Source organism: Salvelinus namaycush, chromosome 5 (assembly GCF_016432855.1).
Source record: "Salvelinus namaycush isolate Seneca chromosome 5, SaNama_1.0, whole genome shotgun sequence".
NCBI lineage: Eukaryota > Metazoa > Chordata > Actinopteri > Salmoniformes > Salmonidae > Salvelinus > Salvelinus namaycush.
In genome coordinates this window covers 10,095,610-10,113,343 of record NC_052311.1, presented here as the reverse complement: position 1 = coordinate 10,113,343, position 17,734 = coordinate 10,095,610, and the positions used below count along the sequence as shown (strand labels likewise).

General features: G+C 43.9%; 2 protein-coding genes across 3 annotated transcripts; one reads left to right on the top strand and one right to left on the bottom strand.

The window, feature by feature from the left end:
- The first annotated feature begins 449 nt into the window (after positions 1 to 449).
- On the top strand, positions 450 to 4,088 carry ubxn1 (UBX domain protein 1). Of its 2 annotated transcripts, none has more exons than XM_038993575.1 (10): positions 450 to 481; positions 1,098 to 1,156; positions 1,238 to 1,291; positions 1,457 to 1,602; positions 1,760 to 1,844; positions 2,087 to 2,278; positions 2,651 to 2,702; positions 2,813 to 2,932; positions 3,045 to 3,228; positions 3,466 to 3,506. In XM_038993575.1, exons 2-10 carry the CDS (start codon positions 1,098 to 1,100, stop codon positions 3,504 to 3,506), a joined length of 933 nt encoding a protein of 310 aa, XP_038849503.1. In that variant the 5' UTR covers positions 450 to 481. The 2 variants fall into 2 exon arrangements, with proteins under 2 accessions (XP_038849503.1, XP_038849502.1); XM_038993574.1 differs by having other exon boundaries at positions 463 to 481; positions 1,094 to 1,156; positions 3,466 to 4,088.
- On the bottom strand, positions 4,027 to 17,668 carry si:ch211-114c17.1 (pre-mRNA-processing factor 39). Its single transcript, XM_038993573.1, has 14 exons — positions 17,597 to 17,668; positions 10,936 to 11,189; positions 10,650 to 10,775; positions 10,366 to 10,484; positions 9,980 to 10,147; positions 9,194 to 9,356; positions 8,884 to 8,988; positions 7,278 to 7,559; positions 7,066 to 7,192; positions 6,670 to 6,941; positions 6,023 to 6,207; positions 5,726 to 5,800; positions 5,379 to 5,556; positions 4,027 to 5,016 (listed from the first exon to the last, which is right to left on the bottom strand). Exons 1-14 carry the CDS (start codon positions 17,658 to 17,660, stop codon positions 4,942 to 4,944), a joined length of 2,193 nt encoding a protein of 730 aa, XP_038849501.1. The 5' UTR covers positions 17,661 to 17,668; the 3' UTR covers positions 4,027 to 4,941.
- Between the last annotated feature and the right edge of the window lie 66 nt (positions 17,669 to 17,734).

Below are 17,734 nucleotides of genomic sequence, written 5' to 3'. Positions count from 1 at the left end.
TCAATTAAATGTTTCTAGGACAAAATTACATGTATTTAAGTATTTTTTGTTGTAGTGGGGAAAGTAACATTAGTACCAAAAAAAAAATACTTAAAGGAAAATGTTTTAATATATTTTATATTTGTATGTTTAGCTCACATAATGTAATTTAAATGTATGTATTAAGGTTTTCTGTAATATAATAAACATGTCAAAAACGAATCTAGACATGAATAAATGCATTTATATAGCTTCAAATATGGCTGCGCGGTGGCTTCATTACAGCACCCCCTGTCAGTCATCCAGGGTTTATACACATGACTGGGGACAACTATAATGCAAACTGTTATACGGATACTGCTGGTGTAAGGTCCACTAGATGGCAGCAATTTTCTGTGAATGAGAATGTTTGGAAAATGCGGTCATTTTGTATCCTATTGGGCCTCCATACATGCTCGCATGTGACTAGATTGGAAGCGGTGTTTGTTGACTGATTCCGAATGTGAGTTGCTTATGTTGCTCAAACAAATAATGCTATTTAGTAAAATAATGTTTATGAAATGGTTGATCGCTATCATTTTCGCAAGTATAATGCAATAGTCACCCTAGCTCTATTGTACAGAGCATCATCAATTTACTTTGCAAACAGTTTTTCTTGTTACAGCTAGCAGGAGAGGCTAACTGAAATGAGTCATCTCATTCGTCCATCGTTAGCTTGCTAACAATAGCTAGCTATATGTAAACATAGATAATACGGCAAAGTTACTGGGCAATTCTTCTTTGGTTTATGAATGATATTCATGTGGTGGTCTGTGTAGATACTAAAATGTTTCCTGCGGGACGTTACCTAAGGGATTCTGCTTTGTTATCTTCATAGCCAGTTCAATCCAGTCAAATAACTACACAGCTAGCACATTATGGAACTATGTAATAACGACCCATGTAACTAGCTAACGAGTTATTCGGGTAACATGTAATTGGTTTAACCTGATTCTAAATAATTTAGACTAGTATAGTTAATACCTGCTTGGGGCTACTTTACATGCTCACCTCCTTGCCTACAGTATCTGACTCCAAAGTTAAACTTGTCTCCTTAACTTCCATGTTCTCTCAGCAAGATGGCAGAACAAACAACGTTGGACAGCCTGCTGGAAATGGGCTTTGACAGAAACAGAGCGTAAGTAGCTAACTGAATTAATGTGGCTATTTTTCGACACACTAAATATCAACTCTGGTCCTGTCTGTCTACTGCTTTCAGGGAAAAGGCTGTGGCACACACAGGAAACCAGGGCATAGAGCGGGCCATGGACTGGTAAGTCAACTGGCAGAGGCTTTGGTGAGCTAGCCTCAGAGGCTTCTTCATCCACCGATGAATTTTACAGATGGTCAGTTGAGTTATTCACATGGAATAACTGATTCGTAATTTCTTTCTTCCGTTATTACATTTACATTTTCTCCATATGGCTTCCTTCCACAGGCTAATGGAACATGAGGGTGACCCAGACATTGACGAGCCCTATGTACCTCCTGTGGGGAACGTGCTTGGTGGAACTGGAACTGGAGAAAGTGACCCACAACAGCCCAGTCCAGCAGCCCAACCCACAGCAGAAGGAACAGACCCTGGTAAGTGGTCAATGGTCATGGCAGCATATTGTATTGTTATTACTCATTGTTATAACCTCATAACTATGGCTTGTACTTCCCATTACTGGTTAACATGGTTGTTGGTTTACATTGTCTTCTTGTCCCCCACCTCTTCTATGTCAACTCTACTTTTTAGCTACAGACGGTAGTGACCAGATGATCCATGACGGGGATACCAAACGACCAATGACAGAGGAGGAGAAACGTGAGCAGATAAAGAGGTCAGATAATTCACCTCTACTGAGGTTCTGTTTACACACTTATCTTATTCTGTCAGTGGGAAAATGTCAGGTTTGGTCAATAGATGTTACTCAAAGAGATTTTCAAGTGTCAGCAAAAGCTTTCAGTAGAAAATGCAATGAGACAGCATACAATGAAGCCTGTGCCTGCGTTTGTGTCTGTTTCTTTGTGTGTGTGTATATTTCTTTGTCTACTTCTATGTGTGTGTTTCTGTGTGTACCAGGCTAGAGGAGCTGATGCGGGTGAAGCAGGAGGAGCGGAGAGAGAGGGAACGAGCAGAGGAAGTAGACAGAGAGAAGCAGAGGAGGAGGCAGGGCCAGGAGCTGCTGCAGGTCAAACAGAAACTGCAGGAAGATGAGATGAAAAAAATGATCGACCTGCGCCAGAGAGAGAAGAACGATGACAAAATGGCCAAGTAAGCCATGAAGTCAATGGGCATGTTTGACATTGCAGGCGACTGCCAATTAACTGATTTAATTTTTAAAACGTACATATACGTATTATTATTTGTAGATCAGCTAGTCAGTCACAATTTACCCACAATGCATCACGGATGGATTTGATGCTCTCGAAATTGGCCAATGGCTGTTGTCTCAAAGCACATTGGAGGAGAGGATCCTTGAACAATCTCCTTCAATGAGCTTTGAGAGGAATTGAGGAAACAAGAATAGCTAGTAACGTTTTCATACACAGCCAATAGTTACTTTTTGTAAATGTCTTAGTGCAAATAAGGTCTATTCCCACTCCACAACTCTTCTTTGTCCAATGAATACTCTCTCTTTCTCAGGCAGCGGGTGCGAGACAAGATAGCACGCGACAGAGAGGAGAGAGCACTTAAGGTACTGACTGCACCTACAGCATCTGACTCGTATGCTGAACTGTTGCTAAATAATGTCTCCATATCTTTCATAGAGAGTTGAACTCACTAACCCCTTCTACTCCTCTTCAGTTTGGAGGCGGTTCTTCCAGTACAGCTCTAACCTCCCCTTCAGCAGAGGGCCCTCCCTCCTCTCCGCCGAGTCAGGGCCCGCCTCCTGCCAAGAAGGACTATAACGAGTGCAAAATCCAGGTAAGGGGCCATGGATGTCTACGGCCTAGTTCACATTTTGACACAACAGATATTTTTGATGAGTTTGTCTCAACAGTCAATGTAGTTTATTAATTTATCCTCCTGTCCCCAGGTGCGTATGCTGGACGGCTCGGCGCTGACCTCCGTGTTCAAGGCACAGGAGCCGTTGGCTGCTGTGCGCGTCTACATCCAGATGAATGGCAACGCCCCCGAGGGCCAGGACTTTACGCTGCTCTCCCCGTACCCCCGCCGCGTCTACACAGAACTGGACATGGAGAAACCCCTGCAGGAGCTGGGTGAGCAGACAGGATGCCCCTCTTACTGGGCTTGAACAGGGAGAATCGCAATAGTCTAAAGGGGCTTCCTCTCCATCTGCACTAATCTGAAAGGACTGGAGACGTCAAAACCAGCCAAAGACGTACTACTTTCATCTATCCTGTGTTGTCAGATCAGTTTTAGAGGAATCTAATCTGAGATTTAGGTGTGTTGTAGTTTGTGTCGTACTGTCTTAACTGTTTTGTGTCATTGTTCAGGTTTGGTGCCTTCAGCTGTGCTGGTCGTTGCCAAGAAATAAGGACCCTGAAGTAAAAACATGCTTTATGAGCCAACCTCAATTCCACACATCATTTATCACAACAGGACAGAGACCAGGATGTCAACTATGGATTGATTCTCCTTCAACAAACACTGAGCTTTAATCTTAAATAGCAACACAAGATGGATGACTATTGATTCTCATGGGGCCTAAAGTGTAAGACATGGCTGGTGTTGAGACACTGCGACTTTCCACTGTATTTAAGTTGTAGTTTTTATAAGTTAAACAATTTGACAGTGGTGTTATTGCATAATCACTTGAAGTTACATGGTGGACTGAACATACTTTAAAACTTCACATAAAGAATGTACTTTTACCGCAGGAATAATTGGTTAATTTTACGAGAAAGCTGCAAAACTTGATGACCTAAGTCAGCTTTGTATCTCACTGACTGGTGAGAGTTGCTTATATGTGCATGACAGTTAAGAAAGATACACTCTTTAAGAAATCACGTGTGTCATATCAAGAGTCCCAAAAATACACATTAAGCACATTGTGCTTCACTCAAATGTTTTATTGAACAATGTAAAAGTGAAGATTAAAAAGTTACATTGTCATACATTTGCAGTGTATTTGTGCATGCCTTTTTTGAGTACAATGGATTGGATGCACTCTAAAACACAACAGAAATGGAATGGTATTTAAAAAACTGAGTGATAAAAAAGGCTAAAGTTGTGTGGTGGATTTTGCCAAACACTTAACAGTTTTCTACTCTAAAGTTTGACCAAACATGACTGATGGTGTTGGTTTTAGACATGTCCACTAGGTACAGCACAGCGTACATTCAGTTATTATTCTTTACTTAACATCTGAGTCCAGAGGCACTGGTACACCTGCATACAACAACATGGCTTCCCTATCTTCTGTCTGGAGGAGTAGGACTACACTGGAGGACTCGAATGGGCAGAAACTTGAATGAGGGACACAATAGATTGATCTTAACCTGCTCATTAATGAAAAGAGCTTTGACATCACAACTATAAAACACCTTTATGTACATTATCAAAAATTACTAGCCTATATTTCTGGAATGACAATAATACAGGAGGTATGGAGAGAGACGGTTTTGCTTAAAATGAAAGGGGCTGCATGTAGAAGAGAATACAAAAATAGTTTATCATTAAAACAATGTACAAGAGCACATTTTCAAAGACCAAACGAGTAGTAGACGTCACAGGTCACACCCCTGTTCCTGATAAAAGATATGAGTTTGCACCCTATTCCCTAACAAAGTTCACTACTTTTGACCAGAGCTCTATGGGCCCTTGTCAAAGATAGTGCACTATATAGGGCATAATGTGCCATTTGGGGTGCATCCATGGAGTTTAAACAGGTGAACACTGGGTCGTCAATGCTGAATCATCTCTGGTAACCCCTGCTGTCAGTTGGTGTGTCACAGGATTTCTCTTCCCCCTTAGCTGGGAGGGTAGTAACCCTGATTGTAGTTCCAGGCTTGCTGGTAGCCTCCATATCCCCCATACTGTGGTTGCTGAAAGAGGAGAGGAACACTTTAAAAAATGGCAAGTGAAGGAACACCCGCTCTCTAATCAACATTTTAGTGCAGGGGTATTCAGATCTTACCCTACGAGGTTCGGACTACTTCTGGTTTTCTGTTCTACCTGATAATTGCACCCACCTGGTGTCCCAGATCTAAATCAGTCCCTGATTAGAGGGGAAGAATAAAATAAAAAAAAGCAGTGGAACTTGCTTCGATGTTCAGATTTGAATTTGAGAGCTTCAGTGTCTCCTCTATCTGGCTCAATTTCAAAAGAAGCACTGATCGTTTAAGACCGTATGTAGCCGATATTTGGCTCATGTATCAGTTTGTACAGCTTAACAATCCCGTCATACCTGATGCCAGCTTCCATATCCTCCGTAGCCTGCATGAACCGCACTCATGTCCCCACCCATCATGGGTGGAGGTGGTGTCGTCATGGGGACATGGGGCATTGTGGGAGGGGCTTGTGGTGGAGCGGGCACAGCAGAGCCATCTTCTCCTTTACTCATCTTCTCTGGGTCCTCACTGTCTCTGCAGATCAATCAATATAACAACTGTGTCAATAACCAATCCATGAACAGTTTATCCATTTTCTTCTCCACGAACAACTACACATCAACAACAAAAAAAATGTGTCACATCACACAATTTTACAGGTATAAATCCTTGCATGATATTGACAGATACGTTATAATCTCACCCGTTCTCAGCCACTCTCTTCTTGTTGCCGAGCTCTTTCAGTAGCTTCTGATGCTCCTCATAGACTGTTAGCACACTGCAGGCCAGAGAAACAGCAACAGTACAGTCATTTAAAACATGGTAAAGTGATGCTCCTCAGACTGTTGGCACACTGCAGGCCATAGAACAGCAACAGTACAGTCATTTCTCCTAGTTGGTTGATTTCATACCATTAAATTAAATATGGGCAGAATAACATGCTTGTTTCATTTTCTCCGGGTTCCTGATTGTATCTAAAAACAATCCTATGACCCCTGACCTTTGCACAGAGGTCCCATAGTCCTCAGCGTACTGCAGGCCCCTTTGGGAGAAGAGGATCTTGGTCTGTGGGGAGAGAGGTGCGGCCAGCGCCCGCGTCACACACTGCTGCACCCCCTCGGCCGACCCTCTGGGGTCACCGGCCACCTCCAGCTCCAGCAGGTTCAGGTGCAGCTTACCATCATCCTGGAAAACAGAGGGGACATTAAAGAGGGAACAACAAACAATGATAAATGATGCTCTGACAGGTTACATTTTCTATGAGGTTAAGATCTGGACTATTTTCCATGTTCCATCCCTGATATTCAATCCCAATTGCATCTTAAATGTGATCCTTTCCTTTTTCAGTCGATGCTTAGAGCGTTGGGCCAGTAACCGGAAGGTTGCTGGATCGAATCCCAGAGCTGACATGTTAAAAATCTGTCGTTCTGCCCCTGAGCAAGGCAGTTAACCCACTGTTCCCCGGGCGCCGAAGACGTGGATGTTGATTATGGCAGCCCCCAGCACCTCTCTGATTCAGAGGGGTTGGGTTAAATGCGGAAGACACATTTCAGTTGAATACATTCAGTTGGACAACTGACTTGGTATCCCCCTTTCCCTAAATCTTTTCATTTTCGCCTCTCTAAGATCTATCTCCCCTCCTCTCACCGGGCTAATCTCCAGCGCCTCCTGCAGGACTCCCCGGGCCTTGCTGGGGTTCTTGCAGAGCTTCAGCAGCAGCCGGGCCAGTTTGATGGAGTAGAACGCATGGAGGTGAGGTGTCTCTTTGGCCTGGACCACCGCGTCCCTGAGCAGAGCTTCTGATTCATCTAGCCGGCCCGCCCGTCTCTCTAGCCCCGCCCTGCGCAGCCGGACCATGGCCAATCCCGGCACTGAGGTTTCCAGAGCCTCCAAAACACGCCGTGCCTCTGTTAGGTCACCTGGGAGGAGATGGAGGGGAGGAGGGAGTGAGTGGGCTACAACACTGGGTAATAGTGTCCTGTGTATCACATTTGAGGTCAAAGTGAAAAGGTGAACACTGTGACGTGTCTCTTCCTCTCTCACCATGCCTCTCCTCGAAGGTGGCCCACTGCAGGTGCATGGTGTGTTTGTGGGCCAGGTGGATCTCACAGGCTCGCCGAAACACTCCCCGCGCCTCGTCCAGACTCTGAGGTTCCAGGTACTGGACATACTGAAAAACATGCATACAGTATACATTAGTTACACTGACATACAAACATGTTACTGAAACACACACCCCTGCAGCCCCTCCTTACCTTGGTCCAGAACTCCTCGTAGAGAGCGCAGGCAATCAGACAGCGCTCAAACAGGATCCGTACTCTCCGGTCTCCCCCGGCAACGATCCCACTGCTCTTTGACCCCTCCTTTGACTCCCTTTCCTCCTCTTCCTGGCCCTCCATGGCCTCTGGTTCTGTCTCGGTCTTCACCTCATTTTCACCACCCCCCCCCAGCTCGGTGAGCTCCCAGTCCAGGTAGGAGTGCCAGGCCCTCAGCTGGGTCCGGTCCAGAGGCTTCACGTGGAAATATGGACGCTTGATCTGGAATGAAGGGAGGAATGGGAACAGAAGAGAAGATAAGTAAATGTTTCCAACCAATGAAAATACACTACTTGACCAAAAGAGTGTGGACACCTGCTCGTCGAACATCTCACTCCAAAATCATGTTTACTAATATGGAGTTGGTCCCCCCTTTGCTGCAATAACAGTCTCCACTCTTCTGGGAAGGCTTTCCACTAGATGTTGGAACATTGCTGCGGGGACTTGCTTCCATTAAGCCACAAGATTATTAGTGAGGTCGGGCGATTAGGCCGGACTCGCATTCCAATTCATCCCAAAGGTGTTCAATGGGGTTGAGGACAGGGCTCTGTGCAAGCCAGTCAAATTCTTCCACACTAATCTCGACAAACCTTTTCTGTATGGACCTCGCTTGAGCAAGGGGCATTGTCATGCTGAAACAGGCCTTCCCCAAACTGTTTTCACAAAGTTGGAAGCACAGCATCGTCTAAAATGTCATTGTATGCTGTAGCATTAAGATTTCCCTTCAATGGAACTAAGGTGCCTAGCCCGAACCATGAAAAACAGCCCCAGACCATTATTCCTCCTCCACCAAACTTTACAGTTGGCACAATGCATTGTGGCAGGTAGCGTTCTACTGGCATCCGCCAAACCCAAATTATTCCGTCGGACTGCCAGATGTTGAAGCGTGATTCTTCACTCCAGAAAACACGTTTCCACTTCTCCTGAGTCCAATAGCGGCAAGCTTTACACCACTCCAGCTGACGCTTGGCATTGCGCATGGTGATCTTAGGCTTGTGTGCGGCTGCTCAGCCATGGAATCCCATTTGATGAAGCTCCCGACAAACATTTCTTGTGCAGAAGCAGCTTGGAACTTGGTAGTGAGTGTTGCAACCGAGGACAGACCATTGTCACGCGCTATGCGCTTCAGCACTCGGTGGTCCCGTTCTGTGAGCTTGTGTGGTCTACCACTTTGCGGCTGAGCCGTTGTTGATCCGAGACGTTTCCACTTCACAATAACAGCACTTATAGTTAACTGGGGCAGCTCTAGCAGGGCAGACATTTTACAAACTGACTTGTTGGAAAGGTGGCATCCTATGACGGTACCACGTTGAAAGTTACTGAGCTCTTCAGTAAGGCCATTCTACTGCCAATGTTAGTCTATGAAGATTACATGGCTGTGTGCTCGATTTTATACACCTGTCAGCAACAGGTGTGGCTGAAATAGCCGAATCCACTCATTTGAATGGGTGTCCACATACTTTTGTATATATAGCGTGTCATGCTTCAATCATTGCTTCTGAGTTGCACATAGAAGGGATGCGTGTGTGTTCCAGGGGTAACTCACAGCTTCCTCAAAGTTCCACCTCTTCCTGACCTCTCCCTCCAGGTCTTGGTACACCTTCTCTCTGCGAGCCAATAGGAGCTCTCGCATTTTCGGAATCAGCTCTTCCTGATTGGGTGAAACATAACATGACAGTTATGATGGCAGACTTTTAAATCAGTGTTAAATCAAAGTTAAGATTGTATACCATAGCCGTACTCCATAGCTTGAAATGTCTCCACTTTATGCTATTTTGGCAGCATCTGACACTCATGTTAAATGTCATGTTAAATCTTAATCCAACACTACTAGGGATTTGTCATTTGTAATTCACCTCTGTAGGTTCCTTCTCTTCCCCAGGTGGTAACTCCTCTTCCCCCTCAGCCAACTCAGACTTCTCAGTCTTGTGGCTCTGTTTAGATTCCTCAAGCAACCCCTCATACTCCACTGCTGAGAGGACATCCTTGGGCGCATGGGCATTAAGATGAGTCTTGAATCTGTAAGAGAGAGATAGGAGGGATGGAAAAAGTGGATCAGATTCACCAGGTCAGCAAATATGAGGTCCATAATAAGTTTGATAATTATCCAAATCTATCATATAATAAAAGGTTACGATTTTATACTTTAGATATATTTTTTACCCCCCTTTTCGATCATGTCTCATCGCTGCAACTCCCCAATGGGCTCGGGAGGCGAAGACTGGGTCATGCGTCCTTACGAAACATGACCCACCAAACCGTGCTTCTTAACACCCGTCCGCTTAACCCGGAAGCCAGCCGCATCAATGTGTCGGAGGAAACACCGTTCACCTGACGACCGAGGTCGGCCGGCAGGCGCCCAGCCCGCCACAACGAGTTTCTAGAGCGAGATGAGCCAAGTAAAGCCCACTTCGTCAAACCCTCCCGACGCTGGGCCAATTGTGCACCGCCCTATGATAATCCCGGCTACGGCCGGTTGTGATACAGCCCAGAAACGAACCAGGGTCCGTAGTGACACCTCTAGCGCCTTTGACCGCTGCGCCACTCGAGAGGCCCTATAGTTTAGAGTTTTGACTGATTTGAAGCTCTACTGTTTTTCTTAGTAGAGAAAGTGTACTGTTTGTGAATGTGTATAGTCTCACTTCTCATAGTGGCTGCTGTACAGCTGAGTGGGGACTCTGAGGACTCTGTCGTAGACCCCAGTGGCAGCCTTCATGTCTCCCTGCTCCTTCTCCCACTCGATGAACAGCTCCCACAGACGGTCAGAGTGGAAGTCCAGTCCTGCTGCTGCCACCGCCTCCTCAAATGCACTGGGGAGAAGTGACAAGAGACAGGGATCAGACTATCTGAGTTCGATTAAAAAAGAGTTAGGGCTCCTTATCTTTATTTGAACATTAATTCTGTGAATGAGAATAAATACTGAATTAAAACATTTGGAGTGTTCAGGCTAATATTGAAAGTAAAGGCTGGCTAGTGTTGAATGTGTATACGTGTGGTACTGTGAGTTTAAGAGTATAGGAGTGTGTACCTGCGAATGCGCTGAGAGGACTCTGGCAGGTTCATGTTGAGCGTGCCCAGTAGCAGGTTAATGTAGTGGATCCACAGATCTACACTCAGGGGGATGGCCTTCAGACCCTGAACACACACCTGGAACAACAAAACAACATTACACATGAATGTTATGGAACTAAAGCCATTACATTCTGTGAGAGAAGAATGTGCCTTTTTGTCAATTAAAAATGTCAGTCAGCAGACTACATAACAAGACACACATCCATGTGCCAAACACACTCCTCCTCCTCATCATCATACCTCCTGAGCTTTGTTGGTGTAGCCAGCACGTCGCTCCAGATCAGCAAACTTCTTCCAGTATCCGTAGCACAGTGGGTACCGTGCCAGAAAGGCTACCAGCGCCCGACGTGACGCTGTCATGTGACTCTGGGGACAATTAGAAATCTGGTTAGCTGCAAATTCCACTTCAACACTGCACATCTGAACAACAGTGGTATAGTTAGCTATGCATTATTCATGCAGAAGCGCTTTAGGCGTATGACAAAACGGCAATAGGAGTCTTGTCTGTCCCCTCAGCTCTTTTCACCTCTTGCTCACAGTACTGCAGTAGGTCAGTCCAGCTAGAGAAGTCCTGTGGATTGTCATGGGCCAGCTTCCAGAGTCGGTCAAAGTCCGCCGGAAACTCTCCGTCTTCTTCCTCCTCATTCTCTGCCAGAGGCATGTTGTATGCTGTCGCAGCTGCTGCTTCTGGAGCCTCAGAGGCTCCTCCTCCACCACCATTCTCCTCTGATGCCTCTTCCTTCCCTGTTGGAAGTTGGACAGCCTCCATGGCTTCCGGAGCTATTAAATGAGAAATTTAGAAAGTTACACATGGAAGAATTTGTTTTATCTATAACACAAGGAAATGGCTGGCCTGCTCAATGTCGCATAGGCCTAATCAAATATAATTTACAGATTAAATGTAGATTACTGCCATTATAAGGGGAATTCCAATCACTGATGGTGTTTTTAGCCAATCATTCATTAGTATTTATAGGTACCACACACAGATCACTACACTCATAACAATGGCCGGGAAAGGAGCAGCAGGGGGCATGATGCGACTAATGTCTGCATCTACAGTAGTTAGATCAGCTTACTATACCATAATTAAAGACCCGGCCTGGCAAGTACTAGCTAGTGCAGGGATGGGTAACTGGCGACCTGACTGGAACTCAGTCGGGGTCTCAACCTACTGTTGAAAGTTAAAATCGTAGAATACACAAGGCAATTTCAAAATGTGGTTGTGCATCAGCAGTTTTTCTTGTTATGTCAGTCACTCAATTAGCCCATGTCAGCTAACATTTTTTAGATTGGTAAATGAGTCTAGTGGCAAGCTATCTAAATTTGTAGTAATCGTGCCTGAAGACTCAACGTTGAATTGCATAGAATTCTATGTCGGTCAGAAATTAGCGTTTGAATCAGAAAAGTTCTCTCTCACGACCTCTACAAGCCAGAACGCTGAATAAAATGATACTTCCGGTTGTCCGTGTGGTTGGTCCTTTTGCAGGTAGGAATGTTAGACAAAATATCCACAGAGTAGTATTATCAACCCCACCTTGGGTGGTCTGTATATCATTTGTATTTCTGGTTCATATTTTCAATACTGATGCAATTCACATGTGACCAACACTTGCGCAATATGGCCGAGACTAACCGAACAGCAAATACTTCAAGCTTATTGCGAAGAAACGTGCTTTTGTTTACATATTGTGCATCACGTGCAATGCGTCAACAGACTGAAAATACAAGTAATAACCTACCGGCACCGCAAAGCTTTCCAGTGGACAGCCTATCTCCACCTCCTACCGCCAAAAGGATCAACAGCATGTACAACCGGTAAAGTGGAAATATCATTTTATTCAACATTCTGTCTTGTAGAGACTATTGCGTCTTTTTTACAGCGACTTATTTCAGACTGATATTCATGGAATAACCATGGTAACAGGCTGATGTTTAGGCAAGTAGTAATCATGGTCGAATTATCGACCCGGGGCCCCAATTGAATTTGTTAGTCACTTGCACTCATATCATATTAAAAACTGCAAACATTTTCTCACCACCCATGGCAAAATGTGTAGATTTGCAGCAAAGTTGCTTTAAAACTGCAACATTTTCTATATGCCCCCATAGCAAAATGTATAGAATTTAGGGCTGACCCCAAATAGTCGACCAAAATATTTTTAGTCGAGCAGTAACAAATATACAGTACCACTCAAAAAAAGTCCCCTACATTGTAGAATAATAATGAAGACATCAAAACTATGAAATAACACATATGGAATCATGTAGTAACCAAAAAAGTGTTAAACAAATCAAAATATATTTTATATTCTTCAAAGTAGCCACCCGTTGCGTTGCTGACAGCTTTGCACACTCTTGGCATCCTCTCAACCAGCTTCATGGGGTAGTCACATGGAATGCATTTCAATTAACAGGTGTGCCTTGTTAAGTTAATTTGTGGAATTTCTTTCCTTCTTAATGCATTTGAGCCAATCAGTTGTGTTGTGACAAGGTAGAGGTGGTATACAGAAGATAGCCCTATAGGGTAAAAGACCAAGTCCACGTTATGGCAAGAACAGCTTGAATACGCAAAGAGAAACGACAGTCCATCATTACTTTAAGACATGAAGGTCAGTCAATGTGGAAAATTTCAAGAACTTTGAAAGTTTCTTCAAGTGCAGTCGCAAAAACCATCAAGAGCTATGATGAAACGGTCTCTCATGAGGACCGCCACAGGAAAGGAAGACCCAGAGTTACCTCCGCTGCAGATAATAAGTTCATTAGAGTTACCACCCTCAGAAATCGACAATTAACTACACCTCAGATAACAGCCCAAAAAATGCTTCACAGAGTTCAAGTAACAGACACATCTCAACATCAACTGTTCAGAGGAGACTACGTGAATCAGGCCTTCATGGTTGAATTGCTGCAAAGAAACTTCTACTAAAGGACACCAATAAGAAGAGACTTGCTTGGACCAAGAAACACAAGCAATGGGCATAAGACTGGGGGAAATCTGTCCTTTGGTCTGATGAGACCGACCGACAAAAATTAGTAGGTGATCGGATTATCTCTGCATGTGTCTTTCCTACATGGAGGAAGAGGTGTGGGGGTGCTTTGCTGGTGACACTGTCTGTGATTTATTTAGAATTCAAGGCACACTTAACCAGCATGGCTACCACAGCATTCTGCAGCGATACACCATCCAAACTGGTTTGCGCATAGTGGCACTATAATTTGTTTTTCAACAGGACAATGACCCAACACACCTCCAGGCTGTGTAAGGGCTATTTGACCAAGAAGGAGAGTGATGGAGTGCTGCATCAGATGACCTGGCCTCCACAATCCCCCAACCTCAACCCAACTGAGATTGGTTTGGGATGATTTGGACTGCAGAGTGAAGGAAAAGCAGCCAACAAGTGTTCAGCATATGTGGGAACCTCTTCAAGACTGTTGGAATAGCATTCCAGTGACTACCTCATGAAGCCAGTTGAGAGAATGGACAGTGTGTGCAAAGCTGTCATCAAAGGAAAAGAGTGGCTACTTTAAAGAATATAAAAAATAAAATACATTTTTTTTTTAATGTGGTTACATGATTCCATAAGTGTTATTGTATAGTTTTGATGTTCTACAATGTAGAAAATAGTCAAAATAAAGAAAAACACTTGAACGAGTAGGTGTGTCCAAACTTTGACTGCTACTAATATATATATACAGTGGGGCAAAAAAGTATTTAGTCAGCCACCAATTGTGCAAGTTCTCCCACTTAAAAAGATGAGAGGCCTGTAATTTTCATCATAGGTACACTTCAACTATGACAGACAAAAAAAAAATTCTCCAGAAAATCACATTGTAGGATTTTTTATTTATTTATTTGCAAATTATGGTGGAAAATAAGTATTTGGTCAATAACAAAAGTTTATCTCAATACTTTGTTATATACCCTTTGTTGGCAATGACAGAGGTCAAACGTTTTCTGTAAGTCTTCACAAGGTTTCCACACACTGTTGCTGGTATTTTGGCCCATTCCTCCATGCAGATCTCCTCTAGAGCAGTGATGTTTTGGGGCTGTTGCTGGGCAACACGGACTTTCAACTCCCTCCAAAGATTTTCTATGGGGTTGAGATCTGGAGACTGGCTAGGCCACTCCAGGACCTTGAAATGCTTCTTACGAAGCCACTCCTTCGTTGCCTGGGCGGTGTGTTTGGGATCATTGTCATGCTGAAAGACCCAGCCACGTTTCATCTTCAATGCCCTTGCTGATGGTAGGCTTTGTTACTTTGGTCCCAGCTCTCTGCAGGTCATTCACTAGGTCCCCCCGTGTGGTTCTGGGATTTTTGCTCACTGTTCTTGTGATCATTTTGACCCCACGGGGTGAGATCTTGCGTGGAGCCCCAGATCGAGGGAGATTATCAGTGGTCTTGTATGTCTTCCATTTCCTAATAATTGCTCCCACAGTTGATTTCTTCAAACCAAGCTGCTTACCTATTGCAGATTCAGTCTTCCCAGCCTGGTGCAGGTCTACAATTTTGTTTCTGGTGTCCTTTGACAGCTCTTTGGTCTTGGCCATAGTGGAGTTTGGAGTGTGACTGAGGTTGTGGACAGGTGTCTTTTATACTGATAACAAGTTCAAACCAGTGCCATTAATACAGGTAACGAGTGGAGGACAGAGGAGCCTCTTAAAGAAGAAGTTACAGGTCTGTGAGAGCCAGAAATCTTGCTTGTTTGTAGGTGACCAAATACTTATTTCCCACCATAATTTGCAAATAAATTCATTAAAAATCCTACAATGTGATTTTCTGGATTTTTTCCCCTAATTTCTAATTTTGTCTGTCCTAGTTGAAGTGTACCTATGATGAAAATTACAGGCCTCTCTCATCTTTTTAAGTGGGAGAACTTGCACAATTGGTGGCTGACTAAATACTTTTTTGCCCCACTGTATATGTGGGGGCGGTACATCCTGTATAAACACAAAATCACTTCCTTGACAACAGCACTGCACTGCTCAACGAAGCGCAAGAAGTTTGAATACCCAGACTTCTGCTGAGGCCGTATCACCATAAATGCTGCATGGCCAATGCAGACGTCGGATTGACCATGTGCCCAGATGCACAATGCACTTCGATCTCCAGAATGCGCTCTCTCCCACCAATTTGTGCACTTTCATTGTTTCATAACTTCATTGTGTGAATTGTTTGCATTTGATTGTTAGTGTCTGTCAATTCCCCATCACATATCACCAGTAGTACATTTCCCGATAATTCCTAATCTACAATGTTTCTTACTTTCGTTACGGTAATTTCTGTTAATGCATTCAATATTATTCCAGTCTTACAGTTCATTGTCAGAGTGGACACTGTAGAGCGCACAACCTATGCTACACATGTGAACAACACAATTTAGTCATTGCCTTTTGTTTGGAGCGCTCATGTCAATGTTGAGTAAGGACACGCACGCATAGAAGTAGGCCTATAGGCTACCTGGCCTGCGCACAAATGTAGGCATATAAATGTGCACATTTGGGAATTTGATAGTATTTTTGATTGGCTTCAAGCACCACCACTAATGAGCTGTGGAGCTTCTCCAAGTAATGTTTTCACATCAAATAGTAAGCAAACGAAGAATGTTTTTATATCCATTGAGAATTACACTAGTTCCTCAATGTATTTGAAAAAAGTCTTTCCAGCCCTCTCCCTTTCGATAACCACTCAGCGTGTAAGAGAGAAAAAAATTCATGCTCTGATCCAGTGGAAACGTCATAAAATAGGTCCACTTATCAGTGCTCGTCTTGGACTGAAATAGGTTCAGGCACTCATTTTGGGTGCTAGTATTGTTTATATGTAGTTGCAGGATCTGCACAATACTTTTGAGCTAATATTCTAGAAGAGGAACAGGAGCTCAAGCAGTAAAACAGTTGAGGTGCTGGTAGTCAGCTACGGTGAGCTCCTGCCCAGGTCGAGCACTGCTTCTTAACCCTTACGCAAATAGCCTACAGCTGTGTCTGTCCTGAGCTCACTGGTGGGAAACTGAGGGCCCAGAATATTTTATACAATGTTGCAGGTTCACTAGTGCAAGCTTCAGGCCAGACCCAAGGTGATGCAATGTTTCAAGTTTGTTGCAGACAGGCCAATATGATTTATAGGATATGTATTTTTAAAAATCAGGATATTTTCTACCTGCAGGATGTAATGTTTTTATTTGTTGGCTTTATGTAGGCTATTTTTACATAGTTGGGAATGGCAAGAGAAGTAACTTTTTAGGTTATTTTCATTTGGATAGAATGAAATTTAGAAATATGAAGACGTTATTATAAATGAAATTTAACTGTTCAATGAAAATGTGCATATGAAAACCATAACTGGGACGCAGATCTGTAGGAATGGTAAGAAATTGCCATTCCACATGAGAAATGGTTGCCGACTCCTTGTGCAGCCTATTACCGGCAACTTCAGGGGAGTAATGGCAGAATCTGCGAAAGCCAGCAGAAACAGAAATAAATAGTTGGGTCAGCTTAAGGTTACCTTGATCTCTGGTTCCCTCAAGGCATTATTTCATTAAAAGCTTAAAGCATCAGACAAGCTCAACACATATAGTTGAGTTATTTAAAACACATATGGAAAAATGTTCCAAAAGTGACTAATCAATTGATATAAAAAGATTGTTGACTTTCGCTCGACCAATATTTTTTTTAGCAGGGGCCAGCCCAATAGAATTGCAGGAAATGTATTTAAAAACGTCCTTCCCCCCCCCCCCCTCGAACCGCTGTCCGAGGGAAAGTTTAAATATTTTGCTCACAAGGTGGGGGTAACAAAATGTAGCTTGGGGCCCCCAAAAGGCTAGGGCCGGCTCTGACTACATGTGTAGGTATGGATGTGTGTATGCAGACCCGAGAGCCACCGAGGCCCCCCATAATGAGTTCAGATTTATTATGGACAGCCACCCCCCATCAAAGTTGCCCAACGCTGTTCTAGTGCATTAACTCTGGTACTTGCTAGGGGGAGGCAACTTTCGGTTTCGCCAGTTGGCGCAACGTAAACTCATATTAGCCATGTCGGCTAGTTAACGTTAGCTAGCCAGCCATCTTTTCACAGGCGTAGTTGCGACTGTTAGCTGACTGTAAAGATACAAACGACTATACATTTGCTCCCCGCGTAACCATTTAATAACTTCGTCAATATATTTAGATTATTTCATGTTTTTACAACCTGAAGGAGCCTCCAGTAGCCCGTTGGTGTTCAGGTCTTCTGAATCCGAGCCTTCTGCCGCCATGATAAAAAAAAAAATTACGTCACTTCCATGCGACAAGTAAGGTCTGCAAGATAACCGAATAACATTTGTGCTGA